This window comes from Schizophyllum commune (assembly GCF_000143185.2).
Source record: "Schizophyllum commune H4-8 unplaced genomic scaffold SCHCOscaffold_1, whole genome shotgun sequence".
Classification (NCBI taxonomy): Eukaryota; Fungi; Basidiomycota; class Agaricomycetes; order Agaricales; family Schizophyllaceae; genus Schizophyllum; species Schizophyllum commune.
Genome location: NW_026089538.1, coordinates 2,653,839 through 2,677,491, shown reverse-complemented (window position 1 = coordinate 2,677,491; position 23,653 = coordinate 2,653,839). Strand labels below are relative to the sequence as shown.

At 59.1% G+C, this 23,653-nt stretch overlaps 12 protein-coding genes across 12 annotated transcripts; 5 read left to right on the top strand and 7 right to left on the bottom strand.

The window, feature by feature from the left end:
* The first annotated feature begins 117 nt into the window (after positions 1 to 117).
* On the top strand, positions 118 to 1,488 carry SCHCODRAFT_02607093 (mitochondrial 54S ribosomal protein YmL17/YmL30). The gene is made up of 3 exons (XM_003034989.2): positions 118 to 318; positions 368 to 924; positions 974 to 1,488. Exons 1-3 carry the CDS (start codon positions 273 to 275, stop codon positions 1,286 to 1,288), a joined length of 918 nt encoding a protein of 305 aa, XP_003035035.1. The 5' UTR covers positions 118 to 272; the 3' UTR covers positions 1,289 to 1,488.
* Positions 1,489 to 1,717: 229 nt separating this feature from the next.
* SCHCODRAFT_02607089 (uncharacterized protein) lies at positions 1,718 to 3,593 on the bottom strand. Its single transcript, XM_003035814.2, has 7 exons — positions 3,279 to 3,593; positions 3,152 to 3,225; positions 2,851 to 3,026; positions 2,652 to 2,752; positions 2,415 to 2,530; positions 2,109 to 2,292; positions 1,718 to 2,007 (listed from the first exon to the last, which is right to left on the bottom strand). The coding sequence occupies exons 1-7, from the start codon at positions 3,538 to 3,540 to the stop codon at positions 1,856 to 1,858; spliced, it is 1,065 nt and encodes a 354-aa protein (XP_003035860.2). The 5' UTR covers positions 3,541 to 3,593; the 3' UTR covers positions 1,718 to 1,855.
* Positions 3,594 to 3,994: 401 nt separating this feature from the next.
* SCHCODRAFT_01168224 (uncharacterized protein) lies at positions 3,995 to 5,444 on the top strand (the record flags this gene model as incomplete). Its single annotated transcript, XM_003034990.2, has 5 exons — positions 3,995 to 4,375; positions 4,431 to 4,763; positions 4,835 to 5,203; positions 5,242 to 5,360; positions 5,408 to 5,444. The coding sequence occupies 5 exons, from the start codon at positions 3,995 to 3,997 to the stop codon at positions 5,442 to 5,444; spliced, it is 1,239 nt and encodes a 412-aa protein (XP_003035036.1).
* Positions 5,445 to 5,471: 27 nt separating this feature from the next.
* Positions 5,472 to 6,264, bottom strand: SCHCODRAFT_02483325 (uncharacterized protein; the record flags this gene model as incomplete). Its single annotated transcript, XM_003035815.2, has 2 exons — positions 5,472 to 6,163; positions 6,219 to 6,264. 2 exons carry the CDS (start codon positions 6,262 to 6,264, stop codon positions 5,472 to 5,474), a joined length of 738 nt encoding a protein of 245 aa, XP_003035861.1.
* Positions 6,265 to 6,912: 648 nt separating this feature from the next.
* SCHCODRAFT_02562274 (NAD(P)-binding protein) lies at positions 6,913 to 8,977 on the bottom strand. The gene is made up of 5 exons (XM_003035816.2): positions 8,401 to 8,977; positions 8,156 to 8,352; positions 7,917 to 8,098; positions 7,629 to 7,858; positions 6,913 to 7,572 (listed from the first exon to the last, which is right to left on the bottom strand). The coding sequence occupies exons 1-5, from the start codon at positions 8,488 to 8,490 to the stop codon at positions 7,372 to 7,374; spliced, it is 900 nt and encodes a 299-aa protein (XP_003035862.1). The 5' UTR covers positions 8,491 to 8,977; the 3' UTR covers positions 6,913 to 7,371.
* SCHCODRAFT_02484062 (uncharacterized protein) lies at positions 7,123 to 7,287 on the bottom strand (the record flags this gene model as incomplete). The annotated part of the gene is made up of 1 exon (XM_050342832.1): positions 7,123 to 7,287. A coding segment is annotated over one exon (165 nt), but the record flags the coding sequence as incomplete, so codon positions are not given.
* A 90-nt stretch (positions 8,978 to 9,067) lies between the features above and the next one.
* On the top strand, positions 9,068 to 11,186 carry SCHCODRAFT_02695378 (DUF974-domain-containing protein; the record flags this gene model as incomplete). The annotated part of the gene is made up of 5 exons (XM_050346877.1): positions 9,068 to 9,124; positions 9,182 to 9,238; positions 9,291 to 9,582; positions 9,637 to 9,788; positions 9,840 to 11,186. The coding sequence occupies 5 exons, from the start codon at positions 9,068 to 9,070 to the stop codon at positions 11,184 to 11,186; spliced, it is 1,905 nt and encodes a 634-aa protein (XP_050202973.1).
* Positions 11,187 to 11,554: 368 nt separating this feature from the next.
* Positions 11,555 to 14,451, bottom strand: SCHCODRAFT_02562267 (uncharacterized protein; the record flags this gene model as incomplete). Its single annotated transcript, XM_003035817.2, has 3 exons — positions 14,417 to 14,451; positions 13,721 to 14,367; positions 11,555 to 13,670 (listed from the first exon to the last, which is right to left on the bottom strand). The coding sequence occupies exons 1-3, from the start codon at positions 14,417 to 14,419 to the stop codon at positions 11,555 to 11,557; spliced, it is 2,766 nt and encodes a 921-aa protein (XP_003035863.1). The 5' UTR covers positions 14,420 to 14,451.
* A 136-nt stretch (positions 14,452 to 14,587) lies between these two features.
* SCHCODRAFT_02525660 (acid protease) lies at positions 14,588 to 16,675 on the top strand. Its single transcript, XM_003034992.3, has 6 exons — positions 14,588 to 14,759; positions 14,807 to 14,827; positions 14,885 to 14,936; positions 14,987 to 15,176; positions 15,233 to 15,927; positions 15,987 to 16,675. Exons 1-6 carry the CDS (start codon positions 14,605 to 14,607, stop codon positions 16,272 to 16,274), a joined length of 1,401 nt encoding a protein of 466 aa, XP_003035038.1. The 5' UTR covers positions 14,588 to 14,604; the 3' UTR covers positions 16,275 to 16,675.
* On the bottom strand, positions 16,483 to 20,589 carry SCHCODRAFT_01168230 (uncharacterized protein; the record flags this gene model as incomplete). Its single annotated transcript, XM_003035818.2, has 11 exons — positions 16,483 to 17,008; positions 17,092 to 17,221; positions 17,331 to 17,787; positions 17,840 to 19,198; positions 19,259 to 19,459; positions 19,520 to 19,549; positions 19,675 to 19,723; positions 19,786 to 19,831; positions 19,905 to 20,067; positions 20,158 to 20,175; positions 20,248 to 20,589. The coding sequence occupies 11 exons, from the start codon at positions 20,587 to 20,589 to the stop codon at positions 16,483 to 16,485; spliced, it is 3,321 nt and encodes a 1,106-aa protein (XP_003035864.1).
* A 198-nt stretch (positions 20,590 to 20,787) lies between these two features.
* SCHCODRAFT_02525654 (uncharacterized protein) lies at positions 20,788 to 22,292 on the bottom strand. The gene is made up of 3 exons (XM_003035819.3): positions 22,196 to 22,292; positions 21,993 to 22,138; positions 20,788 to 21,944 (listed from the first exon to the last, which is right to left on the bottom strand). Exons 2-3 carry the CDS (start codon positions 22,134 to 22,136, stop codon positions 20,877 to 20,879), a joined length of 1,212 nt encoding a protein of 403 aa, XP_003035865.1. The 5' UTR covers positions 22,137 to 22,138; positions 22,196 to 22,292; the 3' UTR covers positions 20,788 to 20,876.
* A 78-nt stretch (positions 22,293 to 22,370) lies between these two features.
* SCHCODRAFT_02607063 (uncharacterized protein) lies at positions 22,371 to 23,603 on the top strand. Its single transcript, XM_003034993.2, has 4 exons — positions 22,371 to 22,873; positions 22,928 to 23,137; positions 23,194 to 23,299; positions 23,349 to 23,603. Exons 1-4 carry the CDS (start codon positions 22,489 to 22,491, stop codon positions 23,506 to 23,508), a joined length of 861 nt encoding a protein of 286 aa, XP_003035039.2. The 5' UTR covers positions 22,371 to 22,488; the 3' UTR covers positions 23,509 to 23,603.
* The last annotated feature ends 50 nt before the right edge of the window (positions 23,604 to 23,653 follow it).

The window sequence follows — 23,653 nt, the reverse complement described above, 5'->3', positions numbered from 1 at the left end:
CACGCTTCACGTGGGGGAGAGCACGTGGACGGTTCAACTTCGTTCAAAGCTCACAGAACTTATGCCTCTATCGAGTCCTCAGCAGCAGCCTGCAATATCTCTGCATTAGCTCTATACCAGCCGTAAGACGTTTAAATCAGCCCAATAGCGAGGACGAGGCCGGGCAACCGGAATTGACCGCCGGACTTGGCGGACCGCATTCGGGCCGCACGTGGCATCTACTTTTTCTCGTCCGCGAACTTGACGCGCTGAAGTACAGATCAGAGGCGGTCATGTCGGTGCTCAACGTTTCCCGGACATGTAGGCGGCGGGCTCTCGGTGCGTAACATTTACCTACCTACCATACAAATACTCACCACGATCGCAGGCTCCCTCCGCACCCTCGCTACGGAGGCGACACACCCCGTCCCGCGGCAGCCGCCCGTCGCGCCCGCGCCGACCCCCAAGCCCCCGCGCACCAACAAGCCCATCATCCACACCTCCGTCATCCTCAACCGCGCGCCCTTCCTCACGCGCGACCCAACCCCCTTCGAGCGCGCCTTCTACGCCTACCAGCAGCGCATCCGCCGCGCCCTCCACAACCCCTTCCCGGAGGACTTTTACTTCAAGCCCGGCTCCCTGCTCGCGACGAAGTTCCGCGCGGAGGAGAATGTGCGGGAGCGCGAGGCGTATGGGAATGGTTTCGGTGTGGAAGAGGAGAAGAGCGCGGAGCGAGCGGCGGCGGATGCGGCGGCGCTTGAGCAGTTGAGGTTGCAGGAGGGAGAAGGGGAGGATCTGCCGGATAGGGAGCACCCGGCGGATAAGGCGAAAGATTTGCGCAGCTTGGACCGCGCCGGCCAGCGCAATATATACGCGCTGGTGTTCGTGAACGGCGAATGGCGATTCCCTGAGGGCGACATCAAGAAGGGGGAGTGGTTGCATCAGGTATGTCTTCACCAGCAATTTCGCGCTGCCCTGCTGACACTACTCTTAGGCTGCCCAACGCGACCTCGAGCACGAATGTGGCGCGCACATGGATACCTGGATTGTCTCTCGCAACCCGATCGGCCTTTACAAGCGAAAAGTAAACGACACCGCCTCCACCTCTCCTTCTACCCCAGGCACGCCCACGCCCACCTCCACCACACCCGAAATCTCCACCTTCTTTTACAAAGCGCACATCCTCGCTGGGCAGATCCGCCCCGCGAACGGCGCGACCGACTTCGTCTGGCTCACGAAGGAGGAGATCAAGGAGCGGGTGGCGCCGGAGTACTGGGAGGGCGTGAAGGATATGTTGTCGGATTTCTGATGTAGCCATGTCCTACATACGTCTGCGCCGTAGACTGCTAATCCCTGACACACCCTCCGCTCCTCGCTCATCACGCCAGCGTATCTTCAGCTAAGACATACTCGCATGGCTCGCGCAGTTTGAAGGTGGGCAACCTAATCCCACAAACTATGGTGCACGTCGCTTAGTCACCACCACTTCGGACAGTGGCCATCCTGGCCGGCCGCCAGGTCGGAAATATAATCAAGTTATTTTCGGCAAAGCATCGACAGGGAAAGGTTCGTATCGTCCTCGAGATGCTACAGATATGCGTTAGAAGCGTGGAAGAGGGAGAAGTCTAGGTGATAATGCCCGCTCTCCGCGAAGGGCGTGGGAACTACCTTCCAAATATAGTAATGTGGCCATCGTGGCGAAGTCGAAATCTCTTATCCTTGCGATTCAGAACAACCTGTCTTGGAGGAATGCTCCCCTTGCTATTTCCTATCATTTGGCAAGAGGGATAGAAAATCCGACCTCGTGGCGTGACGTGGCAGGCGGCTGTACAAAAGTGGCGGTGACTAAGCGACGTGCACCATAGTCTACGATGCCCTACTTCCTCGGCGCCCCAATCGCCTTCTTCCGCGCATCGTCGAACCTGCGCACGGTAACCTGGCACTTCGTCGTCTTGCAGATATGCTTCGCCGCGTTCTTGACCTCGTCGGAGAATAAGGTGAGCCCCGCGGCGCGCTCGACGGCGTCGACTGAAAGGGGGAGAGGGTATCAGTTATCTTGGCGGTCGATGAAGACGAATGTCGCGGTAGAACGCAGGAGCATCCAGAAAAGAGACTGCAATTCCACTCACCTGGCACTACGAACCCTTCCAATGGCGCCTCGTCCGGGATCACCGCGTTCGGGAGCGCGAACGCGCCGATCGAGAGCTCGTGCACGTCCGGCGTGGCCGGCGACGTGGGGCGCGAGGCGAGGACGACCTTGGCGAAGTGCGTGGGGACGCCGACGTTGGGCGGGTTGCCGATGACTTCGTAGTGCTGGGAGGGTGTGTCAGTTGATGCGAAATTGGGAAATTGGGAAGGAAGTGTTAGGGTAAATGGTAGATAGGTTGTTGTGGTAGAACAGGGTAGATTTGGAAGGAGAGCGAGAATATACGCACCACACGCCACTTGCCATCGGGGTCCTGCTTTGGGAGGTACAAGGGTACAGTGAAGACGTAGACGTCGGCGAAGGCGCCTGTCAATTTGCGACACCAGTCTTCGAGATAGGCCCAATCTGTGAGAGCAGGTAAGCATGTCGGAGGTGGGCATATGGATATTGGTTGAAGGTCGGGTCATTTGTGGCACCGAGGTTGGGGATTCTGTGGCAACCGAGGGACAGAATGCGTGGTACGTACAATGCCTGTTGAATCCATCGCCTACTTGAGGGGCGATGTTGGAGAGGAGGAAGGTTTCATCCATCGCTGCTTGCGAGATCTTCGCGTCTGCGGCGGGCACCCTGTGTGTGTGATGTTAGCAATTGAGCATGCATAGCAGGTACGGAAGAAATCCAGGAGAGCAGACAAGGTACAAATAAGAGCGAAGGTATGCACGTACATATGCCCTCTGTCATAGCCACTTCGGAAGTAGTCGCTCAGCTTCGCGCGGAACATGACCGGAATACTGGGGTCCTCAACGAAGGTGGACTTGCCGCGGTCGCCTGCTTCGGATGCTTCAGGGCCGGCGACGAGGGCAGACTTGCCAAGGGAGGCGAGGGTAAGGTGTTCTGCGGTCTAGGATGGCGGATGCTCAAGCGTAAGGAAAGCGAAGGTGGTCACAGGGAATGCAAGCCGAAGAGGGGGAAGGGACACGGAAGTTGTCAGTCAGAGAGTTTGGGGAAACATAGAGAGCCACTCACCCATGCTGGGTGCCTCAGCCGCCGGTCGTACGCCGCAACATATGCCTTCCGTACAAGCGCGTCCGCGATCGGGCCTACCCTCCCGGTTAGCAGCTCTCCCTCTTCCACAACCCCACATTCCACGCACCTGGGTTCCCGTACTTCAGCACTGGTGACACCAATGAGCCCACAGGCTCAATATCTGTGATCCTCGCCCCGCCTTTGTCGTTCATCTGCACCACCGGCTTCGGGGGCACGGAAGGCGGGGTAACGGGTCCCCCGGGGACTGCGGCGGTTGTGCTTGCTGAAGGTGCAGGTGCGGTGCGCTTCGACGCGACAGCGGCGCCGACACCGCCGACGACAGCGCCGGCAGCGAAGACGGCGGCGTGAATGAGGACGGAGGGGGCCATGAGTGCGAGCGGAACGGGGTGCAGGCGCGGAGGAACGCGACGCGACGGTCCGCGTGCGATCAAGTGATCGGGGAAGCCATTGTGGACCCACAACGTTCAACTTGGTTGAGGTGGCAAGTGGCAGCACTCTCTTGTCTCCGACTACGATGGCCTCTCGGACAACTTCGTCATCCTTGCCAGCAAGTTCGGGAGGCCTTTGCGGAATGCTCTCCGAGTTCTTTGGGCACGACTCCCTTGGGCGCTGATCATTGCGTCAAACCCGCAGTCATCAGCGGAATGCTCGTCTCGCGTTGGAAGGCACAGTCGCTTGAGCATCTCTTGCTCGGAACGTAGACCCTGGTTTGAGAGCCTCGCGAGAGGAGCGCCACGGCGCGCCTTTGCAAATTTTTACCGACTGGTCGCATATATATCCCTGTCCTCGACGATCATTGCCTGGCCTCGACCAACTGCCGCCATGGGCTACGTTAGCGATCAACCCAGCGCGCTCATCGTCCCTTTACTCTTGACCTTCGCTCCCATTCCAGTGGTCATCGCTACTCGTCCCCCGAAGGTTATTCGCGCACTCGTGCTCGGCGCCCAATGCCAGATTGTCTACTCGGCTATGAAGCGCAACCGCTTTCCTATGGGCGACCCATACCAGGATTATGTCGGGGCAGATTCGCTGGGCATGATGTTGCTGACTGCAATTCACTGGTACTTCCTGGCCGACCCGCTGAACGATGGCACGCAACGTGAAGGCGAGACACAGCCTGCTCGGGAGATGCCGCTACCGAAGCGCCTGTGGTGGGCCACATACCTGGTTGGGTGCGTGCGCGGGGTGGGGTGGAATAACACGGTAGGGCTTCGCCTTCTCTCTGATTTCTTTGGTAACTAGCGAAATCACTTGCTAGATTGCCAACACGCCCACAGTCCCACCGAGCGAGAGTCGCCGCTCTTTCGTCATCCACCGCCTACGCGATGCAGCGCTCTACGTCTTCATCGAGGACATTGCCGGCATCTACCTCACGCACAACCCCATTACCTCCTCTCGCGCCGCGGAGAAGATACAGGCGTCCTCGCAAGGACCGCTCTTCCAAGTGCTTTCCTCCCTGCTTTATATGGGCAATTTTTGGGCGGACTCGCAGTTGCCATACACCTTGATTAGCGCACTCATCGTTGGACTTGGGTGGTCGGAGCCGAGGCTGTTCCCGCCGCTATGGGGGAGCTTTTGGGATGCGTGGACGGTAAGGAGGCTATGGAGGTAAGCTCGCTATGTTCGGATTTCATGGGATAATCCTAAACCAACTCCTTCCAGCCGGTCATGGCATCATTTCATGCGCCGGGTACGTCCTTCATCCTGATTTATATGAAATCGCACTTCTACGAAACCCAGTTCATCTCCTCCATCGGCAAGGCCACTGCCCGTTTCCTCCACGCACCACAAGGAAGCGCCGCCTCCACCTACATCCAGCTCTACGTCGGCTTCCTCGTCTCTGCCCTCGCGCACGCTACGGGCGATATCAGCATCGGCAACGGCTTTGGCGCCTCGTGCTGGTTCTTCATCGCGCAGGCGGTGGCCATTACCTTCGAGGATGCGGTCATTGGCTTGGGCAAGAGGTTGGGAATTCCAGAGACGGCAACGACGAGGACGCTGGGTCGCCTTTGGGTGGCGGTGTGGGTTTATGTAAGCCTCCCCCTGTTGACGAATCCGATTTTGAGCAGTGGGAGGCCGCTGCCGCATTGTTTGCCGTTCTCGCCGATCAGCATGATGTGGAAGGCGGCGGGGATGGAGGGGAGGTGGGCGTTCAACTTTCCGCAGCCAAAGGTAGTATAAGCAAACAGTGAGTGGCCATAAATTCTCGAAGCCTAGTACTGGAGATTTGCGTAGATTGCGAGATACGATACGGGATACAGTGCACGAATAAGAGAAAATGGTCCTCATCGAGTCCATACTAGGCTATACTGGTAAACTCCCGCACCCACGTCCCGCCCTCGGACACCCTAGGTGGCTTCAGATGCGCAGGCGAGGGATAGCATGGGTACCCCGCTGGCCGATTCAGGCATCCCGACCCATCGTCTTGCTCTGCACTGATCACAATAATGGGAACGTCCTGCAAGAAGAGGCTATTCTTTCGCGGCACAGGGGTAGTGCGCGCGGCGTCGGTGTCCTTGATGATGATGGGGTTGGACCTGGTCGAGCCAGTGTCGGAGTCGGATGAGAGGTTATACGAGGGGGAAGAGGTGTCGGAGCGGGAGGTGCTTGAGCGGTCCACAGGGGAAGAGGGTTCCAGCTCCGGCGTGTGGTCGGAGTCGGAGTCGTTGACTAGACCGTTTGCCACCTCGAGGATGGTGTCGGCGGCGCCTACGAGGTCTTCGCCGGCGTGCTGAGGGATGCTGCCATATCCAGCGTATCCCGAGGACGAGCTGGATCCGTGGATGTCTGGGTCGTAGGGGCCGTCGGGGGCGCAGAAGGCTGGGACGGCGGCGAGGGAGGCGGCGAGGACGGGTGTAAACTTCATCACTAGCGCAGGCTTGAGCACGGCAGAGCAGCAAGAAATAAACGAAGGGGCGTACTGCGAGTGCGATTCGTATTCTTGGGACGATGGTGGCACTTGAATATCCCCACGATGATGTCTTGAAATGGCTGTTGCCACAATCAACGATGCGTTATTCGGGCACGGCCACGAAGGTGCACTTACCTTGCTTGCGGTAGTGAAGTTCGGTGGTGTTGGGTGAGTCGCACATTGTCGGGGAGGCTCTTATATATGCAAGCGCCCCTTGCACAGCATGGCCATGTCTCTTTCGCCCCGTGAGCGCGCTATGACACCCGAGGTCAGACATTCGGCTAGCAAGCAATCGGGTAGGATTATCCAGCCAACTAGAGCAACCTATTGGCTTGGTTTCCTCTACATTCCTACAGTAGCGCTGAAGGTCTATCATAGTCATGCGAGCTCAGGAAAGCGTTCTCAAGGACGCCGTCGCAAACGATAGCATCAGAAACGCAAGTCGGTGCATTGTCTGCGCACTCCTGTCCTCGGCTGACAAGCGCAGAGCGCATTACACAAGCAAGGTACAGCCCTCTACAGCAGTAGCGCGATGATCCAGAGGACCAGAGAAGCCTAGTCAAAGCCAAGAGCAAGAGAGTCGTCAGCGCACGCGCGCCCCGGCCGGCCAGGTGACCCGCCTCAAGCAATTGCCGTTTTCGGACGTGTTTTGCTCCCAACCGCCATGGCTACCAACCCTCAGACACCCCTCGCGGCCCTCATCGCGTTCTCCAAGCCTTCTTTAAACAGCCCAAAGGAAAAGGGATCGACTTTCCTGGACTTGTCGCGTCTTACTTTGTCAACCTTCTCCAAAGACGCCTTTAATAAGATGCGCGTCGCGAGGCTTCCGAGGGATGATACAAGAGTCTCACCGACCGCAATGCACTTTTCCAAGCTATCTGTTGACGCGGCTAGATGGCAGTCATATCATTGGTACAGCGGTGGGGAACAAGTCTACAATTACAGCGAAACAACATATGGACAATGCCGAAAGACAAGATAAAAGCTAGATGTCGAACTCAGCGCCGCGATAATGATTCAGTAAGTGCTGCAGAATCCATCAGGCCGGGGTAGCATACGCTGCAAGACCTGATGAATGTCCTGCATGAATGACGCCCACCATGCGCTCCCGACTATCCACGACGAGCACACCGGAGTCCCCTGCAGCCACGAACATATCATTTCTGTTATAGCCGTAGATGACAATCTCTTGGGAGTTCACCCTACTGTATACAGCTCGGAGTCCAATATACTACATTGAACAAATCCTTCTCAAAACGTCTTGCACATCTGCGCTTGTAGGGGCCATCTATTCCTGCCAGGCCTTCCCCTCGTAGAAAGCCTCAATCTTGTCAAGAGCCATGTCCGTCGAGCCCCACACGGGCTCGAGACCTTCTACATTCTGCTTGATCTGTTCCAGCTTCGCGAGCGTGCGCTTCCCAGAGTCGGGGCCCAAAGGCAGCCGGCGCCATTCAGGCTTCCAGGCGACGGACCCGGTACCGTTGACGATCTGTTTGCAATGTTGGACTCACGTATATTCAGCTCAAGGACTACAGGCCAACTTACCTCAAACAACCGCGCCGCAGCGAGCGATGCGTCGCCCACCTGCTTGTCGCGCCGGTGGACCTCGGCATACTTTGCGGTGACGCCTGCGTACTCTGGATACTCCGTCTTGTCGGGGAGCTTCTCCGTGAGACTCGCTGTGGTCAAGAAGTTGGTGGGGAAGTATCCCGGAGCGACGGTGATCGCCGTGATGCCAAACTTCGCGACCTCGGTCGCAAGCGCTTCGGTGAAGGCTAGGGGGGACATTCAGCATGAACGGGAGTGAGAAGAGCGGAGGATGGCGAAGCTGACCATCGAGAGCCGCCTTGGAGGCATTATAAGCGGCGAAGGGCGGGCCACCAGCAAAGCCGGCGATGGACGAAATATTGAGGATGTACCCGGACTTCTGACGCTTCATGGTAGGCAGGACGCCCTGGATGGCAGAGATCTGGCCGAAGACATTCGTACGGAATTGTGCCTCAATATCGTTTGGACTGGAAGCAAAGGTATCAGCACCCACATCCTGCAGCAGAGGGGATGAATCCACTGACTCAAGTTCTTCGACAGGGCCCGTTACGCAGTACCCGGCGTTGTTGAGCAAGACGTCGATACGCCCGTGCAGCTTTTCTGCGTCAGCGACGGCAGCCTTGATCTTGGCAGCGGGCCAGTTGAGGTCAAGCTGATACGTCGTCGTCGCCGAGGCCAGCGATTGCGGGATACGAGAGGTGTCTCGTGCGCACGCAATGACCTATGACGGTGATGAGCGTCTGCGTTGTAGGAAGAGAGAAGTCACTACCTGCTGTCCTTGGCTGCTAACATACTTCGCAATGGCGAGACCAAGGCCAGAGTTGGCACCAGTGATCAGCCAAACCTTGGAAGCCGACATGACGATATGCGATGAGGGTGACAAAGAGGATCAAGGAGGGTTGGGGAGTATGGAATCTCATGCAAGAACCGCGTCTTTTATATCATTTCTGAGGACTACCAACACCGGAAGATATCCACGGCATATCCGCCCGCGAGAACCGGAGGGGTACTGAACAACGACGCGTTCGAGGGGTTCAGGCGCTCGCTGTTTTGGAGCGAATGCGGCAGTAAGTTCCCAATCAGCAAGCCAATGCGGAGAGCAGTGGGCAGAGAGTCCGCGGGGGGTCGGTGAGCGCGCAGAAACGAAGTCTTCAGCCGAAGGATGCCGGGCACCAGCAGAGACGAAAAGGGCTTCGCAAAACGGATGCCTTCCGATGCTGCTATACAGGCCGTTTCGGACGATGACTAGATCCACCTCCCGTCGGATTGGCGTGGGTCCTGGGGAGTTCGTTTCCAGAGAGACGCGGACATAGGCAGATCGCTCATTCAAACGTCGAAGTCGTCCGTGGCGGCGAAGGCTAACCTGAATATGTGGCGTCGCGTCAAGTGAACGCGAGCGCGCATCAGGCGCGCACCTTTCCTCATTCCCGACCACGATGGCAAGCGGAGATGCCCCAGTCCACCTGCTCTCCCTCAAGGTTATGCGGGTCTCAGTGCGTTGCGCACATCACTAGTAGTCTCCTTTGCTTACCGTGCAATGAGAATCGTAGAGACCCGCATTATCCAGTGCATGGGAGCCCTTCTACTCGAGTTCCCCCTCATTCTCGGTACGCGTAGCAGACCAATATTAGTTGCATTCATCCTCAATGGAGACTCAAGGCGCGCTCTACGGCCCTGATAACATCGCTGCAAGGCAAAGCACCGCTGGCGACGCATCCGAAGACCCTCAGAGATCTCACCCATGCGGGCGAACTGCTAATGCTCCCCGCGTCCTTTGGGTCGATCCAGTTGGGGGAGACGTTCAGCAGCTGCCTGTGCGCCAATAATGATACGCAAGTCGACGTCGACAGCGTCACGGTCAAGGTCGAGATGCAGACCGCTACGACCAAGGTGACGCTGGGGGAGTTTGGCGGCCCTCAGTATACTCTGGCGGCAGGGGATACTCTTGAGTGTGCGTGTGCTATCACAATTGGCACTGATCGCCCGCTCATACATCCACTTGTAGGTCTGGTCACCCATGAAGTCAAAGAACTCGGCCAGCACGTCCTGTCTGCAACCGTATCATATCGTCTTCCCCCCAATGCTCGCCCACCTGTGCCAGCAGAGGATCCCGATGATCCTCAGATGCAACATTTCCGCAAGTTCTACAAGTTTGTTGTACGTTCACCCTGCTCTATCCTGAATGCGCTTGACTAAGAACCTCGTCAGGTCACCAACCCGCTGTCGGTCAAGACCAAGGTGCACACTCCCAAGTCGCCATCAGCGCAGCTGTCTACGTCGGAACGAGACAAGATCTTCCTCGAGGTGCATATTCAGAACCTTACCCAAGAACCGCTATGGTTCGAGCGTATGCTCCTCGAACCCGTTGATGGCTGGGACGTGGAAGACACGAACCTAGGCAGCACTGAAGAAGATGGCATATTCACTGGCACCACCGCCCTTATGGGCCCGCAGGATATGCGCCAGTACATTTACATCATGTCGTCCCAATCGCCGCCCAGAATACCCGTCGTACACAGTCCGGGGAGTATTATACCCCTAGGGCGTCTCGACATCGCCTGGCGGTCCTCCTTCGGCGAGCCAGGGCGACTGCTGACGTCCATGCTTTCTCGTCGTATACCCTTGCCGCCTGCCCCGCCACCGGTCGCACCGCCAGTGTCTGCCGTCCCGCCGTACCTCAAGCGCGGCGCAACAGGCTCCATACCCTCCCGCCCCTCCTCACCCGGCCCGCCCAGCAGGCCTGGATCGCCTGCACCCCGCGTCCGCACCAACTCGGTCGTCTCCCTCACTTCACCCCGACCGCAAACACCTCCGCCTCTTCCTACTGCCACCTTCCCCACCGCGCCCGACCTCGAACCTAGTCTGATCGTCCGCAAGATCCCGCGCGATACCATCGAGGTAGAGAAGCCCTTCACGATCGCGCTGACGCTCGCCCTGCACGCGCCCGCGACCGCGGATGCTTCGTGGTCTCAACGGCGTGTCCGCGTCGTCGTGCAGCACCTGTTAGCACCGAAGGCGCCGCCGCCTGCTACTGTGCCACCCATTGCGCCGATGGCGTCGGTCAGCGAATTGGCGAGCCCGCGTATCGCGTCGTCGGGGCTATCGACACCGACAGCCGCGACGGCGACGCAGACCTTCAACTACGAGCTCGCGAGGCAGAAGCTGCTCGTCGCCTCACCGGCCGGCTCTCAAGCAGGCGACGCGGGCGAGCCGACGGAGGGTGTAGCGTTGCCACCACCCTACGCTTTGGAATCCCGCCGCGACTCCAGCGTCGTCTACTGTGGGCCGTCGGCGGTGTGCCTCGCGCCGATGGTGCTGAAGCTCGACAATGAGAGCGTTCCGGGGGAGAGGCTAGCCTACGCGGAACAGGACTTCGACCTCACCTTCGTGCCCACGAAGCGGGGGTTCTCTACCGTGGGCGCCCTCCGCGTCCTCGTCGTCGAGGACCGCACCGTCAGCAACGACGCCTCCGACGAAGGCGACCTACCGAACCAGGCGCTCGAAACGGCGAAGACGCTGAAGGAGTGGGATACTATTGCTGAGATCTGGGTGTAACATAGGCTACTTACTATAAACTTATACCGTCAATGGGCGTAGCCGGCCACAGAGAGGATACGATGTTTCGCTCGCAAAGGATTTAGTGTATGCATGGCCATAAGAGCAGCATGGGTAGTAAAGCGGACTCGGGGGAACGAAGGGAGAGGTATCGGAGTCGCGGGTGAATACACTACACAGTAAGTTCGTGATAAGCAATGCATAACAATGGGGTATGAGGCGTGATCCTCCCTGGCATCTAGTCGCACAACCGAACCTCCCGAGATCGACCTGAACTCGCACAATGCGTGCAAGACTTGGCACGAGGCGCTTCAGTCCTTCGCAGACCAACGCATCACACCTGAAGACCCAACCTACGCACCATCCCCCTACGCATCATACCCGCCTTCCGGCTGCTTCTTCAGATGAATCGGAATCGGCTGCCCAAGCGCCCCGCTCATGACGGGCATATCCCGGTACGCCTCCGCCGGCGTCAGCGGCTCGGGCGGCTCCGGCGTCCAGTGGAACCCGCGCTCGATGCTCATCAGCAGCTGCGAGATCGGCGTCTTGTCGAGATCGCCCGGGTGGATGTGGGAGGTCAGGCGCGCGGGGGTGGTGGGGTTGTAGTGAGAGTTTGGGCCGTATTGCGAGTTCGGGTCGTAGTCGAGGGTGATGGCGGGCCCGGCGTTGGTGGGGACCATGGGGGACGCGTTGGTAGGTGGCGTAGCAGCGGTGGTGTGGAAGGCGATGTTGCTGGGCTCGGCGGGAGGGGTGGACTTGCGCGGGGTGGTGTCTTGGAAGGGGTTTTCGGCTGCTTCCTGGGCCGCTGAGCTCCCTGCCTCCTCAACATCCTGCTCCTCAGGCAGGGGAACGGCCTCCGCTGCAACAGGCGTGGGCTCCGGCGCGACGGGGGTAGGCTCGGGCTCAGGCGCCGGCTTCGCCTGCTCAAGCACCTTCTTCTCCTCAAACACATCCTCCTCTTCCAACACCTGCGAGAGGTGCTCCTGCTCCTGCTGCTCAGCAGGGGCTTGCTCCTCCTCAACTGACACCGGCTCCTCTTCAACAGGCGCCGGCGACGGCGTCGCCCGCTTCTTCTTCTCCGCCGGCATCGGCGATGGCGGCAGCGGCACCTTCGCCGCATCCACCCGCAGACTCGACACGGACGACTTCTTCACCAGCGCAGGCGCGCCCGGGCGCATGCTCACCACGCGCTGTCGCGGGCCTGGCTTCGCCGCCGCATCCGCTGCAGCCTTCGAGATCGCCGTCGTCGACACCGTGCGCGCCCGCGGCGGAGGGGCCGCGCCAGTACGGCCCCAGCCAGGCTTGCTCGGCGCCGGCGCAGTAACCTTGCGCTCAACGGGCGGTCGCTGCCGCGCGAGCTGGGCCTGCGTCGGCTGCGACAGCCCGCCCGTCCGCGGCGCGTGCCGCTCCTTGCTGATCGTCAGCGACGCGGTCACCTTGTGCGTCGGGCGCGCGGTGGGGGCGGCCTGGGCGGCCTCGGGCTCCGTGACCGGGAACGCCGGCGCGCCTTCCTCATCCGCGGGGCTCGGCTTGGGGTGCGTGCCAGACGCCGACCGCGAGGGCGCAAAGCGCGAGCCGTGCTGCATCGTCGCCGAGGCCTGTCGCGAGACGGAGGGCTTGGACTGAGAGGCCACGCGGTCCTTGGCGGTGACGGATACCGCCCGCGCCGACGTCGTTAGCTTCGCCGTGATCTTCGGCAGCGGCTTCGACGTCTCCTTCTCCTTGCCCTTACCGAGAACGGGCGGTGGCGGCGGCGCCTTGATGCGGTGGCCGTTATCGGACCGCGCACTGGACGTCGACGCCATGGCGGGGTCCACGGCGGACATGGGCCGCTTGGGGATGAAGAGGTGGCCACCCTTGTCCTTCTTTTCGTCTTTGACCTTATCCGTTGGCGAGGGCTCGCGGGCAGGCACGCGCCGTGCCATGACCGTGGACCCAGCTGTCGTTGTCGTTGTCGTCCCCGCGGACGGCATGCCGTGAATGGACTCCGGTCGCACCCTTACGGCACCCGTAACTCGGGCGCGGGGCACAGCAACGCCTAACTCGGAGCTCGAGGAAGGGGCAACCGTTCGCAGGGCAGCAACGGATGGAAGCATCATCGACCTGGGTCGTTCCATGGCCGATGTGGACCTCGATAGAGTCGATTGCGGTCGTTGAGGCGGTTGCGCTGGCTGGGAGCGGGTATGTGGGAGTGGTGGAGGGCCCATCTCGTTCCTCAACTTGGAGTACGCGTGGCTTGGGGCGGGCGGTGCGCGGCTCATTGACGACATTGGTCGTTCGGGAACTCGCGGGCCCACGCCTACGGAGGATGACAGGGTGGGGCTGGTTGATCGCACGGAGGAGGCGGAAGATGAGAGGTGGGCGTGAGACTTGGACTTGACGAGCGTTCGCAAGTTAGGGCGAGATTCCTTCTTCGGGAGCGCTTGTGGACCAGCAGGTAGTTCGAGGTATTTCCGTAGCGTCGGCGACAATGGAGCCGCGAACCTAAGTGGCACGATTAGCGAGTGTGTGGTAAGGGAGGATGTATCGCGCACCCAGCTATCCTGTCAGGCATCAAGGCCTGGTATGCTTGGAAGATCTTCTTCCCAACTTTCCGAACGTCCGCGTTGGCGTCTTTTGCCGTTGTGCGCACCATGGTTTCGATGTCTCTAATCCGGGATTCCTTCTCGAGATCTTGCGGGTTGCAGGAGTTAAGGCAGGCGAGACCGGCTTCTGCGGCTGCATGTCGCAAGAGTGCCGACTTGTCTTTGCCCGCCTGCACGAAATAGGGCAGCAGCGAGGCCAGCTGGGTCATCTCAATGATGATGGATATGCATGCCCTGGCGCGCGTGCCGAAGACCTTGTTGGTCCGACTGCACAACGTCAGCAGCCCTGGAATGAAGATGGGTATCAGGGTTTCGAAGTTCCTCTCCAAACTGGTTGCGATCGCGCCAACAAAGTCGACTGCTGATCCTGAGAGGCGTGTGCGTTCGGAAATCATTGCGCTCGTCAGCGGCCGCGAGAGCGACCGGACGGCAGAGGTGACGACCTGATGGTAATCTTCGCTGTTCTCGCTGCATATTTTGCCGAGGCTTTCGATTGCGCGTTGGATCTTGTCCCAGGAATCTTCGGTCTCTGGTTGGCACAGGGCTTCGCGTAGACAGTCGATCTGGTACTGCAGCGTCGCCGGTGAATCGGCGACCTACGCAGAGTCAGCGTCCATCTCCAGCGTTTCTGCGCAATCCACGCACCATGGTGAGGGTGTCGGCGCGCTGAGGGCGACGGTGATGAGTGCAGGAGGAAAGTTATGTTCGGAACGTGGCCAGCGCCATTTGTCACACATTCCCACGTGATCGCGATTTCCCGCGCCTAGAGTCCGCCTCGAGTTCGCCTCTTGCTCCCTGACTCGACGGTGCCTGCTCGTGTTCTCCTCGTGCTCATGAAACTCTCGCAACTGTTGCTCTCGCTCGCGCTCTACGTTCTCGGAGTCAATGGCTTGCAGAGCTGCAAGCTCCCCATGAGCCGTGTGGCGCGGTCCCGAGGAATTCTGTCTGGTCTCAGCGCTCACAGTAAACTGGCGAACACGAAAGAATAGTGAGTCCACTCGATGGTAAGGAACAGATGCTATACATACGATACAGCGCGTACATGGTCAAGATTCAGTAAGCAAGTCATCTTGGCAGTATTCACTTCTGACCGCCGCGAACTATTGTGTCAAGACTAGGAGACCAGGACTTCTCTGCACTCCTTGACACAGGCTCCTCGGACTTTGTCCGTCTATCGGGAGCTCTTATGATGACCCTCAACTCACAAGCACTCAGTGGATCGTATCTACGGACTGCATTTCGCCTGACTGCGCTGCTGTTGCTCGGTACTCTACCAACAGCTCACGATCTCTCATCCCGACTACGACGCCCTTCGTTCTAACCTACCTCCTCGGCTCCGTCACTGGCTACGTCGCCTACGAAACTGTCTTTCTCGGGATCTACGAGATAGCGTCCCAAGCCTTTGGTAACCTCTCTTACCTCTCTCTTGCGCTCCGCAAACCAACACCCACTCCTCTACAGCAATCGCCAACAACACCCAAGACCTCGGCCTTTCCGCGACCGGCAATTCGGGCGTCCTCGGCCTCTGCTTCCCCTCCTCCGCGAGCATCCCCGCCACCGCGGGCAAGACCCTCCTCGAGAACCTCTTCGCCAGCTTCCCCGAGGACCAGCGCTTCTTCGCCTTCAGGCTCGGCAGGCAGACCGGTTTGAGCGACCCGACGTCGTCTTTCACTATAGGCGAGCTTGACACGGAAATCACGAACAGCACAGCACCGCTCTCCTTCTATCCGGTCGTGGCGAACAGCGATGGCGCGTATGATTACTGGAAGCTCGAACTGCGTCGCCTAACGATCAATGGGACGGTGTTCCCGCTGTCGCCTTCGCTGGTGCCGGGTGCCGCCAGCCCCATCGCGGTCCTGGACACGGGCACGACGCTCATGCTGGGCCCCACCATCGACGTCGACGCGTTTTGGAACTCCATCGGCTCGCCCGCCATCGTGCGCAAGAGTCCTCAAGGCGGCATGTGGGAGGTGCGTTGCGAGAGGAGCTTGCTTGTCGGCTTAGTGCTGGGCGACGACGATCGCGAATTTCCGATCGACCCGCAGGATACGAACTGGGACCAGAAGCAGAGCGCGGACGGGTGGTGTACGGGCGGGATTCAGGCGAATGATGGGGTGGTGTCGGGCGATTGGCTGTTGGGGGATATATTTTTGAGGGTGCGTTCTGATTCAACTCATCGACAAAGTCAGAACTCTCGACGCTCACCGTCCCCCAGAACGTCTACGTCGTCCACCACGGCGCCAACTCGACCCACCCACCCCTCATCGGGCTCACGAACGTCACCGACCCGCAAGACGCCCTCCAGCGCTTCCGCGACGTCCGCGGCGCGGACGTCTCGCCACCCACCACGCTTCATATCCAGGAAAGTCGGGCGAATAAGGGCTCGTCGTCGATGCTGCTGTATACTTTGTCGTCTGCTGGAGGGTTTGTGGGGGGCGGGATTATCACGTTTTTGGTCCGGTTGCATCTGAGGCGGAGGGAGTATAGGCGTGTGCGGGGGTAGGAATGCGTGGTGGAATGGATTTGTGTCATTTGGCGGTAGCTCTAACATTATGGATAGAACAAACAAGAAAATACATCGTGACAGAGAAGATGTGTATGCTGTATGCAAGAAAGTCCAAGAAAGCTTCGGAAGATTATGAGCAAGGAAAAAAGAGCATCCCATCCACTGCCTATTGTGCCATCTTCTCGCGCTTCAACACCAACACGCCTCACGCTCCAACCCCTACACCCGGCAAAGTGAAGTCAAACGGCTTCGCCAACGACGCCAGCACACCGTTCCATTCCTCCTTTCTCCGCTGCGCCTGCACGACCTGCTCCACCATCGCCGGCGTCGGCCGGTGCCCATAGAGGTGGAAGCAGTAGTCGGTGTTGTCGCCCGGTGCGCGGTAGAGGTAGAGCGTGACTTGGTTGGCACCCTCGGCGCTGAAGGGCGTGAGGTCGAAGAGGCCGTCGGGGGTGAGCTGGGAGTGGGCGTAGTAAGTGGGTTGTTGAGGATGATGGGAACGAATGGAAACAACAAGAACGAATCGGCTCACCTTGAAAGGCGGAGACAAGGATAGCACCCGCTCCTTGTTTCCATCTTGCACAGTAAGCCGCACCTTCGTGTGCGTGGGCCACGATGGACGCTTGGACGTGATGTGGTAACGGTTGTCCTTGATGCTCGCGGGGAGGTCGGAGGCAGCGTAGCAGGCTAAGGTAATGCAGGACGCGTCCCTGTATGCGCGCGAGAAGTCGCTATCATGCAGAGTAAGTAACATGTCAAGTGTAAATATCATGTGGATGAGGCCGAGGAGGAAAGGCGAAGCAGAAATACATACGTGGTGCACTGTGTGCGTGTATTCCACGCCTTCACACTCGGGACTTGCGTCGGCCTGACTTGCCAGTACAAGGTGCATTTTTCCACAGTGCTTTCTCCCGCGAATGTGAATCCGCAGATGCGGAGGCCGACTGCGCGAGATTTGTGAGCACGAATGGGTTTCAAATTTATGGGCACGAAGGGGATTCAGTTTTATGGACGCGAAGGAGGATCAGAAGCGGAAGTGTTAGTTGTACGCACTATCGTCTGGGGGCGGGACTGGCGTCAAGGCGCGCTGTGGGGGCGATTTCGGCGCTGGAGAGGCGAAGGATGACGATGTTGCGCGCGAGAGTGCGGCGCCAGGGTCCTCTGGCGCGGCCATGGAGACATCTGCAGGAGGGCGAGGAGCATAAGCTGCAGGTGGTTGAGGGCCCTCGGCTACAGGCGAATGTAGACCATAGGCTGCGGGAGGTAGAAGACTCTCGGTTGCTGGCTCAATGGCAGTCTCTTTCTCGACTTGAGGTTGTTCCGCCGGTGCTTCCTCTACCGCGATTGTAGGTTGCGGCGCAGGTTCGTCGTCGGTTTGGTCGACATCCATAGCCTCTTCGAGCGGCGCGTTCATCTGCACATCGTCGGATTTTGCTGCAGGCTCGGTAGACTCAAGTTCAATTGCGTCTTTCGGCAAAGCGCCTGTCTCGCTCGCTCGCGTCGCCTGCGGCTTTTCAAGAAGTCAGACTTGGTCCAGCGTATGACAATTTCCTCGCACTCACATTTTCAAGCTTCATCTCATTCCTGTCGGTCATTTCCACATCTTCTTGCGCAACGGGCTCCATCGACACGTCCTGGGTTGGCGCGACATCATGAGGTACGGCCTCGGGCTCGGATGCCACAGTACTCCCCTCCAGCGGCGCCGTGCTTTGACGCAGAGTTGAAGGCCGAAACGTGGTAGGCGAGGTAGACGTCGACGGTCTCGCAGCTTGTGCGGGGGTCGTTTGACGAGATGGACTGGCTTGAGGGCTCGCCGTTCGAGCGGACTGTGGACTCGCCGTCTGAGCGGACTGTAGACTTTGCGTCGCGCCGGGCACTGAGCTCTGCGTCGCCCTATTCGGAAGCTCCTGCACTGTCCTCGCAAGCGGACTTTGCGCCGACTCGACCTTCGGGGTCTTCGCCGCTTCGACTTGCGGACCCTGCGCCTTTGCCATTTGCGGGCTCTGCAGCGTACCCAGTTGCGGACTCTGCGTCAACTCTAACTTCGCACTCTGCGTTCCCTCCGTCTTCAAACCCCCCGCCTCTCCTTCCTTCGCGCCCCCCACCTGCGCCGCCCCAAGCTGCGGACTCTGACTCTGGTTCTGCGCGGTCTTCTGCTCGCGCCGTGCCGCCTCCGCCTGCAGCATCCTCTTCCGCGCCTCCGCGTCCATCTTTCGCGGGCGGCGGGGTTTGGGGGGTGGGGTGGATGTAGAAGGCGTGTTGCCAGATGCGGAAGGGGCGTTGGCGGTTGCGGAGGGTACGGTGGGCATGACAGTAGTGGATGAAGGAGGCGCGAAGGGTGCACTGGGTGCGGTTGCGGGGGGTGCACTGGCTGCGGATGCAGAGGGAGTGTCAGAGGGGGTAGCGGCAGAGGTGGGCAGGACAGGTTGGGTGGATGGCGCGGGTTGCGCGGATGACGCAGACGGGGCAGATACGGGTTGTGTAGCGGGAGATGGCTGAGCAGGAGGGGGAGACGCTTGGATGGGCGGCGCAGGCATCGTAGCGGAAGTTGACGATGCAACGACCGACGGCTGGGTCGCCTGAGTAGCGGGTGCGACGGGCGCAGGGGGAGCGACGACCGGAGGAGGCGCAACGGCCGAAGGAGAAGCAGCAATAGGCGCCGCACCAGCATTCTGCGGCGAGGCAGCCACGGGCGGCTTGGTGGGCGTCGCAGGCTGCAGCGTGCTCATGTGTGGCGCAATCGGCTGGATCCCCGTGGGAATCTGAGCCTGCATGGGCGCCTGAGGGGGTGCCACCGGCATCGGCGCCGATACGGGCGCTGGGTTCACTATGGCTGCTGGACTCGCTATGGTTGCTGAGTTCGCCATCGGTGCCGGGTTCGCCATGGGTACCTGAGGAGGTACAGGAGGAGAGATCTTGGGCTGACATCGAGTTAGCACTGACCGGACGACATACGTGAATGTGGTAAGGGAATTCCATACCTGTCCATGCGCACTGATACTATCCTGCGCTGCGAGGTAGAGGTGAGGGGCTATAACCTCGGAAGGGCCGACTGTCGAGTTTGGCGCGCTGCCGCTGTATGCCGCTGCCGCCGGATGGAAGGAGGCGGCAGTGGGACTATTCGCAGCGGCGCTCGATGTCGACGCAGATATGGCAGGATGTGCAGGTGTGGGGTGGAGGGCCTGAAGGAAGTAAGCTAAGCCGAAACTATCTCATGAGAACGGAACGAGAGGAGCGCTTACCTCTGCAGATCTGGAAGATGCGACGATAGCCTGCTGGGTTTTGGTCAGTACAGATTCTTTCTACGCTGTCTTCTGAGTATCCTCGCTTGCCAGAGTACTGCGACATGGGGGACAGGGTGCCTGTCATTGGCCACAGTTCATCATAATTGTCTTACCAGCTGTGATGGCGGAAGCCCCCGCAGCGCCACCGGTGGAAGAGGTGCGCTGAGGAACAAATTCATATGAGGACGCGCCAAGCCGCTTCTATGAGAGTACGAAGTACTCACAATCGAATTTCCGGGTTGATGGATTCCAAGAGATATCGTACCGTCCCTGCTCCCAGCGTATCAGCGATGAGGCTCATCGTGTAACAGTCCAGGTCGGGCGGCCATAGAAGACTGCTCACATTCTTCGTTGTTTTCCCTTGCAAAGTAGGCCGTGTATTTCTGTACGACCTGCATCACCTCCTTGAAGGCGCCGACGCGGGGGTCGAAGTCGATGCCCATGCTGACGTGGAAGAAGTCGGTCTCCTCCAAGCCCCAGAGGGTTTTGAGGGTCTTCAGTGCGCACTGTGGAAATGGAGCATTAAAGAATGGTTGACAAAGTTCGAGCATGCCACTGGCAACGGATCCAGGACCAGAAGGTACAATGACACTCACGCGTAAAACCATCAGAATCTAGATTCGGAGGAGTAGGGTGGTCGTCATCGTTAACGATTACACGCGCGACGGATGTGAGGATGACATTACCAAAGGTCTCGCTTCAGCGTAATACGCCTTTGTGTTGTCGAGCCACTTGCGCAGATTGCCCTGCGCGCTGTTCATGACGCCCATGAAGCCAAGGAAGTCATTGGTACGGGACACGACCTCGCGGTGGCGACGCAAAAGTCGAGCATTCGCTTCCTTGATTCTCTGAGGGTCCCCAGATCTTGAGCCTTGCGAGGATGCGGAGACGGAAGGGGTAAGAGAAGGGCGCTGAAGTTGAACCTGAGGTTGCGTGAACGGAGGTTGCATCTGTGTTTGTTGTGGCTGAAATTGCTGTGGCTGAGGTGGCGACTGAGTCTGAGGTGGTATGGGTTGCTGTTGCGACATGGTTGCCGTGGGGCAGCACGAGAGATGGTCCAGAGGGAGGCGCCGGCCGTTACCGAAGCGAAGTGGTGGAGGTTAAGCGCTAAGCGCCGGTGCGGCACGTGATACGTGTCGCGAATTTGGACAGAGCCAAACACCGACAAGCAACAACTTCACCGTTTTGGCCCTTTGCCTTTGTCCTGTCTCAATGACCTTGGTGCGACTCCGCCGTTGCACACAGATATGCGCTGAATTACTGGCTGACATATGCTACAAGAATCCGATGCTCCGTCCAAACCACTATCTGGGGTCTACAGTATTACCCTGCCAACGGAGTCTACGAGTTCTACGTTCCTCATCGTCGACGAAGATCGCGTATTGTAAACCTCGCACGGTAGCAAGTTCGGCTGCGCATCCATTCGTACATGCGCAAGCTGTATCGTCTTCAACCCGTGCTGTCCCGGCCTCTCTAACAGCACCATCAGAATCTGGTTCAGCGGCTTCGCCACCGAGCCCTTCCCATCCTCCGCAAACCGATTGCATATCCTCAACCGCTTCACGGACTCTGGAAAGGGTCGCGCCAATATGGGACCCGGTATGCGGACAGTGACGTGCAGGGTGTCCGCGCGGGAGCAGCGCGCGACAACGTGGTCCATGAAGTGCTCGTCTTCGTCGGAATCGAGATAGAGGTCCTGGATGTTTGCGCCGTGCTCCTCGAAGTAACTGCTGTTGCGCCACGTCTGGTCCGCGCGGAAGCGGCTGCGGGAGAAGGAGAGGCTGCGATCGTAGTACGCGAGGGAGCGCAAACCAGGCAAGACGCAAGGCGCGGTGGACAGGCAGCCGTTGCAGTGTGAGGACACCAGAAGGGTATGTAGATGCGGCAACACGGGCATCGGCGGATTGTCGTTGTACGGCCAGGTGCGGAGGGAGTGCACGCAGGTAGTGACCTCGAGGCGGGGAAGCGCGACAAGAATGTCTCGCCAGGCGCGGGGCATGGGAAGCAGGATCTCCGTGTACCAGTTCAGCACGCGAAGCGAAGGCCGCCCCTTGAGCGCCTGGCAGATGGGGATGTTAAGCGGGTAGTCGATGTAGGAGAGTGCGCTCATGGCGAAGTTCAGCTCAACGAGGTGTGGGAGGGATCGAATGATGAAGGCGAGCAAAGTGTCGTAGTTGTCGGGCAGGTGATCGAGGTTGAGGTCGAGGCGTCGTGTGAGGGCGAGGGGGGAAGGGAACGAGGGGGGCAGAGTGGACAGTCGGTGGATGTGGGCGACGAAGCTGAGGAGGCTGCGTTTCTGCTTGAGAGCTACCCATTCGTGGAGGGAGGGGTGCACCACGTCGTGCCATCGTTTGCAGGTTAGCATGATGGTCTTCTTCACGGACTGCAGCGTGGATGAGCATCTAGTTGTCGGTCGGATGAGAGAACATACATTGGAGGCCCTGACAAGGCCCAGGGTGTCTATGTACGAGTTCCGCTCCCATCTCAGAATTGACCCTTCGTGCACGGGCACGACCTGAGTCGCGTAGTCGAAGATGATGAGCAAGATCTCGTTCGGCAGAGAGGGGATCGACATCGCTGGAGGTACAGATGATGAGTGCTCCGTCTTAAAGATGCTCCGCCTGGAGGTCTTACTGAATAGAGCCAGCAAAGTCTAGGGGTGTTGCGATTCAAGGGCCCGTTGTCGTCGACGCGAAGAAGACGCGCCGACACGCCCCCTCCGACGAGCGCGACCAAACGCGACTATCCGGTCCGCATACCGTGCAGCAGCAGCAAGTGACGTCAGGCGCGTCACTTGGGCGCGTCATGCAAGCGCGCACGACTCAAGTCCTCACTGCCATCATGGCCTCCCCTGTATCTCCCTCTGCCATTCCTCCTTCTCACCACCATCTACTCGTAGCTCTGCAACCCCCCTCGTGACAGCCACCATGTCCACCGCCGAAAACGCCAAATCCACCCTCCAACACGCAGAATCCGCCGTGATCTCCGAGCTCAAGGAGGCGTCCACCCTCGCCAAGGATGTCGCACTCAGCGGCGGCTACCTCTATCCCCTGCACGGCATCTACTACTTCGCTACCCATCCCTCCCTCTACCGCTCTGTTGCGCCTGTCATCTACAAGACGCTGTTGACCTCTGCGGGCGTTACCGCGGGGATGTTCTTCTTCACGTACCTGCCGCAAGTCGCGTTCTGCGCGATCTTTTCTGGCCCGTTGGCCTTTGTTGCGGCGGCGGTGATGGTACTGGGAGAGTCCTATGCGATAATCTTGACGGTGACGAAGACGTTCTTGCTGGGGACGGCGCAGGACAAGTTGTGTGGGTGACCGTTCCGGAGCTAAGAGACGATGCTGTTCTGACGACTTTGACTAGTTGATGCTGTGCTTGTACAAAAGGGACGCGAACATCTGGTCGCGAATGGGAGGGAGATCAGCACGAGCAGCGGCGGAATCAAGAAGCTTGGAAAGGTCGTCACTCAGCCGTTGAACCGCTTCAGCAAGGAGGGCTTGTTGCGATACATCGTCTCCCTGCCACTGAACTCTCTTCCTGTTGTTGGCACCGTCCTCTTCCTTCTCTACAACGGTAAGCAAGAGCCCATCAAGTGACATACGAAAGCATTGGCTCATTCGCATCCACAGGGCGTAAAGCGGGACCAGCCTTCCACGCGCGTTACTTCCAGCTGAAGAAGTTCAGCACCACTGCACGCACGGCTTTCATCGAGAGATATCGGGCTGCTTACACTGGGTGAGTATCCCGCTTATCGTCCTTTATTCCATCTGACGCCAGTCTCTAGCTTCGGTGCTGCCGCCCTCGCACTCAACTTAATTCCTGTCGTCGGTCTGGCATTCTCGTTCACGACCACGGTCGGCGCTGCACTTTGGGCCGCGGACTTGGAGAAGAAGGATGGAGGGAGCGCTGCTGCTGAGCCGGAGGTCAATGAGGTTGAGATGTAGATACCATGATCTTCTTGGAGGTCCCATGTACGATATCTGTATGTACCATACTTCTGCAGGACCACAAAGAGCCGCACATCGTCAGAAGTGACCAGATCTTGCACGGATTTGAAGTCCAAACTCTCGGTCCGGGGAAGGGCTTACG

Bases quoted from the DNA above. Each gene is read 5' to 3' on its own strand.
- SCHCODRAFT_02607093 (XM_003034989.2), top strand. From the start codon at position 273: ATGTCGGTGCTCAACGTTTCCCGGACATGTAGGCGGCGGGCTCTCG. The intron at 319-367 runs GTGCGTAACATT...CCACGATCGCAG, and splicing joins ATGTAGGCGGCGGGCTCTCG to GCTCCCTCCGCACCCTCGCT. The intron at 925-973 runs GTATGTCTTCAC...CACTACTCTTAG, and splicing joins AGGGGGAGTGGTTGCATCAG to GCTGCCCAACGCGACCTCGA.
- SCHCODRAFT_02607089 (XM_003035814.2), bottom strand. From the start codon at position 3,540: ATGGCCCCCTCCGTCCTCATTCACGCCGCCGTCTTCGCTGCCGGCGCT. The intron at 3,226-3,278 runs GTGCGTGGAATG...CCGGGAGGGTAG, and splicing joins GCTGAAGTACGGGAACCCAG to GCCCGATCGCGGACGCGCTT. The intron at 2,531-2,651 runs GTACGTACCACG...CTGCTCTCACAG, and splicing joins CGATGGATTCAACAGGCATT to ATTGGGCCTATCTCGAAGAC.
- SCHCODRAFT_02562274 (XM_003035816.2), bottom strand. From the start codon at position 8,490: ATGTCGGCTTCCAAGGTTTGGCTGATCACTGGTGCCAACTCTGGCCTT. The intron at 8,099-8,155 runs GTCAGTGGATTC...CTTTGCTTCCAG, and splicing joins GGCCCTGTCGAAGAACTTGA to TCCAAACGATATTGAGGCAC. The intron at 7,859-7,916 runs GTCAGCTTCGCC...TGTCCCCCCTAG, and splicing joins CTCCAAGGCGGCTCTCGATG to CCTTCACCGAAGCGCTTGCG.
- SCHCODRAFT_02525660 (XM_003034992.3), top strand. From the start codon at position 14,605: ATGAAACTCTCGCAACTGTTGCTCTCGCTCGCGCTCTACGTTCTCGGA. The intron at 14,828-14,884 runs GTAAGCAAGTCA...TATTGTGTCAAG, and splicing joins GCGTACATGGTCAAGATTCA to ACTAGGAGACCAGGACTTCT. The intron at 14,937-14,986 runs GTCCGTCTATCG...ACAAGCACTCAG, and splicing joins ACACAGGCTCCTCGGACTTT to TGGATCGTATCTACGGACTG.
- SCHCODRAFT_02525654 (XM_003035819.3), bottom strand. From the start codon at position 22,136: ATGTCGATCCCCTCTCTGCCGAACGAGATCTTGCTCATCATCTTCGAC. The intron at 21,945-21,992 runs GTATGTTCTCTC...TCCACGCTGCAG, and splicing joins GCCTTGTCAGGGCCTCCAAT to TCCGTGAAGAAGACCATCAT.
- SCHCODRAFT_02607063 (XM_003034993.2), top strand. From the start codon at position 22,489: ATGTCCACCGCCGAAAACGCCAAATCCACCCTCCAACACGCAGAATCC. The intron at 23,138-23,193 runs GTAAGCAAGAGC...TCGCATCCACAG, and splicing joins CCTCTTCCTTCTCTACAACG to GGCGTAAAGCGGGACCAGCC. The intron at 23,300-23,348 runs GTGAGTATCCCG...GCCAGTCTCTAG, and splicing joins TATCGGGCTGCTTACACTGG to CTTCGGTGCTGCCGCCCTCG.